Genomic DNA, 11,631 nt, shown 5'->3' on the forward strand with positions numbered 1-11,631 from the left:
GCCAGGGTTGCAGGCACGTCCTCATTGGATGAAATGAAATGGCAGAGGAAAATGGCACTGTGTGGAGGGAAAGCACAGGCTTTTTTTGTCAGAAGCTCTGGGGTTTGGCTCTTCTCTGTGCCATGTAGTTCTTTGATCTTGCGCAAGTTACTTACTGTCTCTCTGAACCTTCAGTTATTTCAATTGCATGAAAACCAAGACGAATAACACCTCTATATCAAGAATAGTTCATAGGATCATAGTACAATATTGTGGGGATTAAGCCAGATGGTATTAGCCCATCAGAATCTAGCCCATGGGAGGGGCTCCATAAATGACCCTTTCTTTTTGAGACGGAGTCTTGCTCTGTCGCCAGGCTGGAGTGCAGTGGCGCGATCTCGGCTCACTGCAAACTCCGCCTCCCGGGTTCAAGCGATTCTCCTGCCTCAGCCTCCTGAGTAGCTGGGGCGCGCGCCGCGCTACCATAGGCCGTGTCCTGCAGGCGCACGCCACCATGCCCAGCTAATTTTTGTATTTTTGGTAGAGACGGGGTTTCACCATGTTGGTCAGGATGGTCTCGATTTCTTGATCTTGTGATCCGCCCGCCTTGGCCTCCCAAGGTGTTGGGATTACAGGCGTGAGCCACTGCACCCGGCCTCCTTTCTCCTTTTTTGGAGGGAAGCTCATCTTCCTACCAACACATGACCCGAAGAGGTGTTGGGGCAGGGGGGAAGAGGAGTAGAATTTGGATTCTCTGAAACTCTTGTTCAGAAAGAGTTTCTCATTAGACTTGTCTCTGATGACTTAAATGATTCCATCAGATATTCATTCTGTTGGGTTAGGCATTGCCTCCCATCTAGGTTGCTTTCATCTGATTTCAGTTAGAAGGTGGTGGAGCTGAGATTCGAAGGCATCAGGTGGTCTAATGCCTGAATGTAGCCTTAACCACTATGTTCTCCTGACTCTCTCCGTGGACCTCACAACCTCTTCTAACGATTCCTCTGGGCATATTAGCTACTTCCACCTGTCTCTCCCCTGGCTTGCTGGGGTGCCTCCCCCTCCCTCTACCGCACTTGGTTTTGTCAGTTAAGGATTGCCTTCTTTCCAGCGTCCCCCCACCCTCAGTGTGATTTAATTGGGAAATTGTTTCTTGATCTTACCTGTCCTGTCTTCCTTCTATGCCAACTTCACTGCCCCCTACTTTGTTCTACCAGACACATTGCAATTAGCTCCTCACATCTCTGTCCTAACCCTTGAGTTAGGGTTTTTAGGTCTTTCCTAAAAGACACGGTTCTTAAAAGGCAGGACTTGCAACTCATTTTGGGTTAGAGGCCTGATGCCTGGTACCATGCGTAGCACTCAGGTTCTCCTTGATGAATGCTTGAATGAGGAACTGGAAGGCGTAGAACTGTGGGTAAACCACTTCGCTGAGTTAACAAATTAATAGGTTCAAAAATTTCCAGGAGTTAGATAGTTGTGAGATTCTGTCTCTCAAATCTTTTTATTTTTTTTCCAACTTTTATATTCAAGGGTACATGTGCAGGCTTGTTAAAAATATGGAACATGGCTGGGCATGGTGGCTCATGCCTGTAATCCCAGCACTGTGGGAGATCGAGGTGAGTGGATCATTTGAGGCCGGGAGTTCGAGACCAGCCTGGCCAATATGGTGAAACCCTGTCTCTATTAAAAATACAAAAATTAGCTGGATATGGTGATGTGTGCCTGAAATCCCAGCGACTTGGGAGGCTAAGGGAGGAGAATCACTTGAACCTGGGAAGCAGAGGTTGCAGTGAGCCGAGATTGCACCACTGCACTCCAGCCTGGGCAACAGAGCAAGACTCTGTAACCAAAAAAAAAAAAAAAAAAAAAAAAAAAAAGATATGGAATGCTTCACAAATTTGTGTGTTATTCTTGTGCAGGGGCCATGCTAATCTTCTCTGTGTCATTCCAATTTTAGTATATATGATGCCGAAGCGAGTACTCTCTTAATCTTTTTAATGAATGAATGTGAATTAATATACACTAGAAAAAGAAGTAATGAGACATTTAAAAATTATTTTATTCATTTAACTCTTCGAATGTTGTTCTCCATATATCAATCCAATCTATTTGACAACTTGAGTTCATTTCCTGAGTCTCTCAAAAAATGCAATTGGGTGTCAGGCAGTAGAGGAAGAACTGATGGAGATTCAAGCATTTTTCTAGAATCATTCAGTTTAGATTTTGGGTTTCTGATTTGGAATTCAAGAAAAGCTTCCCTTGCAGTTTGTTAATTAGCATTAGGGTAGGGGGAGCAGTAAGGACTCACTGGGCTTCTGTGCAGGTGCAACTGCCCATGTGTGTCCAACCAAACCCTGGGTATCAGTTGTCCCCCATCCCCCATTTCTCTGCAGAACAAGAGACAACAGATAATTTGAGGACAGTTTGGCTGCTTGGTGGTGGCAGAGGTGGTATGTGTGTCCATAAATTAGGGTAACTGCTGCTTAACACAGAAGGTGGTGTTCTTTTTCGCTCATGTAACAGTCCTGTGTGAGTCTAGGGCAGGGATTGGCAAATTACAGCCCATGGTCCAAATTCAGCTTGTAGCCTGTTTGTGTATGGACCATGTGCTAAGAAAGGGTTTTACATTTTAAAGAGTTGCAAAAACAAACAAAAAAAACCCACAAAGAATATGTGGCAGAAACTGCCTGTGGCTCATAAAGCTTAAACTATTTAAATCTGATCCTTTACAGAAAATGTTGGGTAATCCCTGCTCCAGGAAGAAGTGAGTGGTTTTCCTCAGGGATCTAGGATTCTGCCAGCTGTTGGCTCTATGATGGGGAAAGAGATAGTGGGGAAACCGCTCCTGCATCTTAAAAATCTCAGCCCACAGGTGAAATGCATCATTGCCTGGATGCAAGGGGATAAAAAGCCCTCAGCTCTCCCTCTCTCCTTCTCTCTTATATCCTACTTCTTTACCCCTCCTTCAGCTTTTGAGAAACAAGAGCAGATCCTTTCAATGTAGCTAATCTGGGCCTGATACAAAGCCCACAGATTCTGGCACTCTCTCTCTAAGCCATGGATCAGAGAGCTGAAAGTATTAAAAAGTAATACCCGCTTTGTACCAGGGTGGATGTTGGGGGGACGTCTGTACCAGGCCCCAGGGTGGATGCTGGGATCTGCTCTGTGCCAGGCCCCAGGGTGGATGCTGGGGTCACGTGCTCTGTACCAGGCCCTGAGATAGATGCTTGGGGCACTTGCTTCGTACCAGGCCCTGGAGCAGATGGTGGGAGAATTTGCTCTGTAACCAGGCCCCATGGTGATGATGGAGAAACCTGCTCTGTACCAGGCCCTAGGGTGGATGCTGGGGGCACCCACTCTGCACCAGGCCTCAGGATGGATGTTGGGGGTACCTGATCTGTACCTGGCCCTGGGGTAGATGCTGGGGGCATCTGTACCCTCCACCGTGGTTCCTAGGTCAGAGCAGGTGCCCTGTGCATTTGTTTGCTTGATCTGCATACAAGTTTGGAGGAATGAGGTAAGGAAAAAGGCTTCCTAGTGAAGACAGGACTATCAAACTTGAGTCACAGCTGAAAGGACAGGTAAGATTTAGAAAAATAGTAAGAATTTATAGATGACACAACAGAGCTAGTAAATTGCAGACCCAGGGCTTGATCCCAGAGCTGTTTGACTCTAAATCTCGTTCTCTCCATGACTATGAAAAATAATGAATTTTTCAGAGAATTTGACTATGAAACTGTCTAACACAGTAAGTCAAGTCAAACTTCTAGAGCATGTGTGTGCAGTATCTCCACTGGGAAGGGTGCTCATTGTTTGGAGGCTGCTACATTGTAAGCGAGGTTGCAAACGTGATAAATGGGTGGAAGTTGCGTCCTGAAATTTCCTTGAGCCAACAGAAGCATGAAGTGTCTGGGGCTGCAATGCAATTATGTGAGAGGAAGTCAATGTTTATAGACTTCCCACTGTGGGGATGTTAGGCATGGTGAAGACGCACGCAGAAATCTGAAAACTTTGAACTTGTTTATTTCTGATTTTGTATCTCTACATGTTTTCATTGCCAGGAATTCTGAAGCCAGAAGGAACTTGCTAATTATTTATAGGGGAAAGAGCAAGGGCTTTAGACCTTGGCAAACCTGGATTCAAATTCCAGTTCAGGAATCTGTGACTGTAGCAAAACACTATTTTTCTCCAAAGGGTCAGAAATAGTAAATAATTTGCCCAAGTTACACAACTAGGATATAATTGCTTTATCTATGTTACTGCATAACAAAGCAGCCTAAAACTTAGTGGTTTAAACAACAATCAGTTATTTAGCTCACAGATTTTTAATTTGGGGAGGGCTCAGAAGGGAAGGCTGGTGTCAGCTTGGCCAGTTCAACTGGGGGCTGAATGATCTATTTCTCAGACAGCTTATTCACCTGGCTGGTACGCTGGTGCTGGCTGTCAGTGGAAGCTTGGCCAGGCTGAGGGCTGAGGGACTTAGTTCCTCTCCACCTAGGCCTTTCCACAGGCTGGATAGGCTTCCTCACACTACTGTGACTGGGTTTCAAGAAGCAAGAAGAGGAAACTGGGATTTCCAAGTCCCGGGCCTGGAACCTGGCACAGCATCACTTCCACCTTATTCTGTTGTTAAGCAGTCACAGAACCCAGATTCAATGGGAATAGCCATAGACCCACTTTTGGATGGGAAGAGTGTTCAAGAATTTGGGGCTGTATTTTAAAACTGGCACAAAAATGGAGATATTATATTTTCTCATTTAATTCTAAAATGAGATAGGAAGTAATCTCTTTGGAACTCTTGTATTATCTGTTTTTTTAAAAATGGGATTATTTAGTGATTCACTCATGGTCACATATTTCAAGTTGATATTGGAGCTTAAATTCAAACCCAGTGTGGATTCAAACCCAACTATGTTGATTCTATCTCTTAACAGTCATATTCAGTCTCCTACTGGCATTTCCACAGTTAAAGTCACCATCACTCCATGCTATACTTGCAACAACCTCCTAACCCAGCCTTCCTGCTTCCTCCTTTTTTTTTTTTTTTTGACATGGAATCTTGCTCTGTCCCCCAGGCCAGGGTGCAGTGGCACGATCTCAGCTCACTGCAACCTCTGCCCTCCGGATTCAAGTGATTCTCCTGCCTCAGCCTCTCTGGAATTACAGGTGCCCACCACCACGCTGGGCTAACTTTTGTACTTTTAGTAGAGACAGGGTTTCACCATGTTGGCCAGGCTGATCTTGAACTCCTGACCTTAGGTGATCCACCTGCCTCGGACTCCCAAAATGCTGAGATTACACGCATGAGCCACCGTGCCTGGCCTCTGGCTCTTATCTTGTTCTCCAAACCTGCCCCTTCTAAGGGGCAAAAAGAATAGCATTGCTTCTCTGCTTATAATTCTTAAAGGCTCCCTGTGGCCTTTAGACTGAAGCTCAGCTTTTTCCTTTCCCGTAATTTGGTTGCTAGCCCTTCATGGTGTCCCAGCCTACTCCTCAGGCTCAGAAACAGTCATTTTCTCTCTATATCTTATTCCAGGAGAAGTCAACATGTAGATTTCCCCCTTGACATTTACTGACTCAAACATGATGCTAAGTGCTTTACAGGAATTATCTAACTTATATTTTCGCACTCTGTTAGGTTCTCTTTTATTTGAATCCAGGTATGCTTGCTTGGGAAATCAAGCTCTTGATCTCTATGGTAAACTGTCTCTACTTGAAGTTTCCCAAATGCACAATCTCCTCTCTGTTGTCTGGAATTTTATACTTGCTATGTCTTCTCTCTATCTCTACCTTTTGTCTCACTAACTTATACTTCCTTTTCAGGATCAGCTTTAGACAGTCTTCCCTCCACGAAGGTTTCTCAAGACTGGTTGAGCTTCCCTGCTATTTCTGCCCATAGTATCCTGCCTTATTCTTAGCCAGTGCATTTCATTTTTTACTAATATTATTTGTTTTCTCATGTCCCTCATGAACTGTAAATTCTTTGAGGCTAAGAACGGTGTCTTGACATCATGTTTCTCTTCTGAAGTGAAAGGCATTTTAGTACAACGTCCTCCAACCTCACAGGTTCCCTTTGAGCTTTCATTGTCTGTGAGGCTATGAGTTTGCTGAGCTCTCACTGACACATATGCAGCCATATACCAAAAACTGGACCCAGGTAACTGAATTTGTCATGATGGGCTTTGCTGGCATCCATGAAGCACACCTCCTCTTCTTCATACTCTTCCTCACCATGTACCTGTTCACCTTGGTGGAGAATTTGGCCATCATTTTAGTGGTGGGTTTGGACCACCGACGATGGAGACCCATGTATTTCTTCCTGACACACTTGTCCTGCCTTGAAATCTGGTACACTTCTGTTACAGTGCCCAAGATGCTGGCTGGTTTTATTGGGGTGGATGGTGGCAAGAATATCTCTTACGCTGGCTGCCTGTCGCAGCTCTTCATCTTCACCTTTCTTGGGGCAACTGAGTGTTTCCCACTGGCTGCCATGGCCTATGATCGTTATGTGGCCATTTGTATGCCTCTCCACTATGGGGCTTTGGTGTCCTGGGGCACCTGCATCCGTCTGGCAGCTGCTTGTTGGCTGGTAGGCTTCCTCACACCCATCTTGCCAATCTACCTCATGTCTCAGCTAACATTTTGTGGCCCAAATGTCATTGACCACTTCTTCTGTGATGCCTCACCCTTGCTAGCCTTGTCGTGCTCAGATGTCACTTGGAAGGAGACTGTGGATTTCCTGGTGTCTCTGGCTGTGCTACTGGCCTCCTCTATGGTCATTGCTGTGTCCTACGGCAACATTGTCTGGACACTGCTGCACATCCGCTCAGCTGCTAAGTGCTGGAAGGCCTTCTCTACCTGTGCAGCTCACCTGACTGTGGTGAGCCTCTTCTATGGCACTCTTTTCTTTATGTATGTCCGGACCAAGGTGACCTCCTCCATCAACTTCAACAAGGTGGTATCTGTCTTCTACTCTATTGTCACGCCCATGCTCAATCCTCTCATCTACAGTCTTAGGAACAAGGAAGTAAAGGGAGCTCTGGGTCGAGTCTTTTCTCTCAAGTCTTGGAAGGGACAGTGAGGAGGCAGGTGGGAACCCAGTTTCCTTGCCTTGGATATTTAAAAACAGGTTAGTCAATAACGTTTAAGCTGAGACCAAATCAAGAATGCAGTTCCATTTATAACAGCCACAAAAAATACAATACCTAGGAATACAACTAACCAAGGAAGTGAAAGATATTTATAAGGGGAACCACAAAACACTGCTAAAAGAAATCAGAGATGACACAAACAAATGAAAAAACATCCCATGCTCACAGATTGGAAGAATCAATATCATTAAAACGGTCATACTGCCCAAAGCAATCCGCAGATTCAATGCTATTCCTATCAAACTATCAATGTCATTTTTCACAGAATTAGAAAAAACAATTGTAAAATTCGTATGAAAGCAAAAAAGGAGCCCAAATTGCCAAAGCAATCCTAAGCAAAAAAAAACAAAAAACAAAAAACAAAAAAATAAATCTGGAGGCATTATATTATCTGACTTAAAACTATACTATAAGGCTACAGTAACCAAAACAGCATGGTACTAGTACAAAAACAGACACATAGACCAATGGGACAGAATACAGAACCCAGAAATAAAGCTGCACATTGCTACCAACTGATCTTTGAAAAAGTTGACAAAAATAAGCAATGGAGAAAAGATTCCCTACTCAATAAATGGTGCTGGGAAAACTGGCTAGCCATATGCAGAAGACTGAAACTGAACCTCTACTTATCACCATATTCAAAAATTAAGGTGGATTAAAGACTTAAATGTAAGACCTCAAACTATAAAAAAATCCTAGAAGAAGACCTAGGAAATACCCTTCTGGACATTGGTCTTGGGAAAGAATTTATTACTAAGTTCTCAAAAGCAATTGCAATGAAAACAAAAATTGACAAGTGGGACTTAATTAAATAGCTTCTGCACAGTAAAATAAACTGTTGACATGACACACAGGTAAACTACCAAATAAAAGAAAATATTTGCAAACTATGCATCTGACAAAGGTTTAATATCCAGAATCTATAAGGGATTTAACAAGAAAAAAACAATCCCATTAAAATGTGGGCAGAGGACATGAACAGACACTTATCAAAAGAAGATATCCAAGTTGTAAACAAACATATGAAAAAATTCTCATCATTACTAATCATCAGAGAAGTGCAAATGAAAACATAATGAGATATCATCTCATGCCAGTTAGAATGGCTATTATCAAAAAGTCAAAAAATAACAGATGTTGGGGAGGTTGCAGAGAAAAGGGAATACTTATGCACTGTTGGTGAGAGTGTAAATTAGTTCAGCCACGTGGAAAGCAGTTTGAAGATTTCTCAAAGAATGAAAAATAGAACTACTATTCAAGCCAGCAATTCCATTACTAGGTATATACTCAAAGTAAAATAATCCTTCTGTCAAAATGACACATGCACTTGTATGTTCATCATGACACTATTTGCAATAACAAAGAGATGGAATCAGCCTAGGTGTCTGTCAATGGTAGACTGGATAAAGAAAATGCAATACATATACACCACGGAATATTATGCAGTCATGAAAAAGAATGAAATTGTATTATAGGCAGCAACATGGATGTAGTGGCAGGCCATTATCCTAAGCAAATTAACGCAGAAACTGAAAATCAAATAGTTTGTTTTCTCACTTGTAAGTAGGAGCTAAATCTTGGGTACATGAACATAAGATGGGAATAAGAGACACTGAGGACTGCAAAAGGAGGGAGAGAGGGGAGGGGGCAATGGCTGAAAAACTACCTATTGGGTACTATGTTCCTATCTAGGTGACAGAATGAATAGAATCCAAACCTCAGCATCCCACAATATATCCTTGTGACAAATCTGCACATGTACCCCCTGAATCTAAAATAAAAATGGAAATTAAAAAAAGGACAGTGGTGAGGACTATGGAAGGGAGCTATGGTCTGAATAGTCAGGAGTTATGGACTATATATTAGATAAAGTGAAATGCTAAGTCTCTATAATAAGAGAGACTTAACTATAGTGTAGCTTAAAGAATGAAGGAGATTTTCTTTTTCTGGCAAGAGTCCACAGTGAGTGTTCCAGGCTGGTGGTAGCTCTGTTCAACTTCAAGGATGCAAGTTCATTCTATCTTGCAGGATCAACATCCCCTAGGATGTTAGCTAAGAAAGTTCTGCTGGCCAAATCCAGCTCAGCACTTGCTTTTTTTTTTTTTTAGACAGAGTCTTGCTCTGTCGCCCAGGCTGGAGGGAGTGCAGTGGCGTGATCTCGGCTCACTGCAAGCTCCGCCTCCCGGGTTCACGCCATCCTCCTGCCTCAGCCTCCCAAGTAGCTAGGACTACAGATGCCCACCACCATGCCCGGCTAATTTTTTTTTTGTATTTTTAGGAGAGATGAGGTTTCACCGTATTAGCCAGGATGGTCTCGGTCTTCTGACCTCGTGATCTGCCCACCTCGGCCTCCCAAAGTGCTGGGATTACAGGCTTGAGCCACTGCACCCGGCCAGCACTTGCTTTTTTAATTGCCTGTGAACTAATAATGATTTTTACATTTTTAAATGGTTGAAGACAAATTGAAAGAAGAAGAGTATTTCATGACACACAAAAATTTGAATTTTATAAAATTCAAATTTCAGCGCCCATAAATCAAGCTTAATTAGAACACAGTGACACCTATATGTATCATTGGTGGTTGCTTTTGTGCTACAATGGCAGTAGTTGTGGCAGAAACCATTTGCCAACCCTTGTCTAGAGCCTTCTTGTTATTTACATGGTCAATACTGGGTCCCATTGGGAAAGAAGGGTGAAGATAGAGCATGGAGGAGACACACTGTCTTAAGGTTTCTTTCTTTCTTTCCTTCCTTCCTTCCTTCCTTCCTTCCTTCCTTCCTTCCTTCCTTCCTCCTTCCTTCCCTCCCTCTCTCCCTCCTTCCTTCCCTCCCTCCCTCCCTCCTTCCTTCCTTATTTCCTTCCTTCCTCCTTCCTTCCCTCTCTCCCTCCCTCCTTCCTTCCTTCCTTGTTTCCTTCCTTCCTCCTTCCCTCCCTCCCTCCTTCCTTCCTTCCTTATTTCCTTCCTTCCTCCTTCCTTCCCTCTCTCCCTCCCTCCTTCCTTCCTTATTTCCTTCCTTCCTCCTTCCCTCCCTCCCTCCTTCCTTCCCTCCCTCCTTTCTCCCTTCCTTCCTTCCTTATTTCTTTCCTTCCTTCCCTCCTTCCTTCCTTATTTCCTTCCTTCCTTCCTTCCTTCCTTCCTCCCTCCCTTCCTTCTTTCCTTCATTTTTTTTTTTTAGGATCTCACTCTGTCATCCAGGCTGGAGTGTGGTGGCACGATCTTGGCTCATTGCAACCTCCACCTCTTGGACTTAGGTAATCCTGCCACCTCGGCCTCCTGAGTAGCTGGGACTACAGGTGCACAGCACCAAACCTGGCTAATTTTTAAATTTTTTGTAGAGATGGGTTTCGCCAGGTTATTTCCCAGGCTGATCTCAAACTCCTGGGCTCAAGTGATCTGCTACCTTGGCCTCCCAAAGTATTGGGACTACAAGAATCAATTAAGATTTCTTGATTAGATGTAGCAGTCATCACTTCCACTCACCTCTTTGGTGAGAAGTGAGCCTTAGGTCAAATCTAATTGCAAGGGTAGTAAAAATAGTCCATAGTCAGGTAGCCAGATGCCCAGTCACCATTTAATTATTGTAGAAAAAGAAAAAAACAAATTGTGGTAGACAATCCGCAGTTTTTAGCACAAACTAAGTCCCCAGAATAAAAGCTGATTTTTCATGTGGTCCATGCACTTAATCTTTTTTTGTATCTATATTTGCTTATTTGATATATAGACTGCTCCCTTATATCAGTTGGTGTTTTGGAAATTGAAGATCTCTATGGCAGTATCAACTCTTTTGAAATAAGGCTTAAAAAGACAATTATAATTCAGGTATTTCCTTACATGTAGGTAGATGCATTTAAAAAGACATTTATAATAATCATTTCAATGTGGATTCCAGAAACTATAGAATATGGAAGAGGAAAATGTTGAGCTTGGGACTGAATTGGGGGAAAGGCATATTTTCCTTAGCTGGCCAGTAATGAGCATATTGCAAAATGGTCCCTCATTGTCACAGTCTTCCTGAATAGGGTCTGAGCTATTGCATTTTCCAAAGTTAACAGGAAGGGCACATTTTGAAAATCATTTCATTTATTGACTGTTGTATCAAGAATGTGTTTTAGATTCTTTTGGATGACAGCAAGATGCAAAAACAATGCAGAGGTCAGAACCTTTCCAGATCAAATATAATAATCCATGTGAATGAAATACAAGTAGTATATGAACATACTTTATTTTATTGTGTTTTGTGTTATTGTGCTTCACAGGTACTGGTTTTTTTTTTTTTTTTTTTTTTTTTTTTTTTTTTTTTTTTTTTTACAAATGGAAGATTTGTAGCAATTCTGTGTTAAGTCTATCAGTGCCATTTTTTCAATAGCATGTGCACACTTTGCTTCTTTATGTCACATTTTAGTAATTCTTGCAACATTTTAAACTTTGCTGTTATTATTATATCTGTTATAATGATCTATGAGTAGTGATTTTTGATGTCACTGTTGTCATTGTTTT

General features: G+C 42.7%; 1 protein-coding gene and 1 non-coding gene across 2 annotated transcripts; one reads left to right on the forward strand and one right to left on the reverse strand.

Annotated features, from left to right (window-relative positions):
• Window positions 1-1,853: 1,853 nt before the first annotated feature.
• On the reverse strand, window positions 1,854-1,960 carry LOC115834870. Its single transcript, XR_004029871.1, has one exon. It is a non-coding gene; the product is annotated as a U6 spliceosomal RNA (small nuclear RNA).
• Window positions 1,961-6,089: 4,129 nt separating this feature from the next.
• On the forward strand, window positions 6,090-7,079 carry LOC115834700 (olfactory receptor 6Q1). The gene has a single exon (XM_030810124.1). The coding sequence runs from the start codon at window positions 6,107-6,109 to the stop codon at window positions 7,058-7,060; it is 954 nt and encodes a 317-aa protein (XP_030665984.1). The 5' UTR covers window positions 6,090-6,106; the 3' UTR covers window positions 7,061-7,079.
• Window positions 7,080-11,631: the final 4,552 nt, after the last annotated feature.

The sequence above is a fragment of the Nomascus leucogenys genome, chromosome 4 (genome assembly GCF_006542625.1).
Source record: "Nomascus leucogenys isolate Asia chromosome 4, Asia_NLE_v1, whole genome shotgun sequence".
Classification (NCBI taxonomy): Eukaryota; Metazoa; Chordata; class Mammalia; order Primates; family Hylobatidae; genus Nomascus; species Nomascus leucogenys.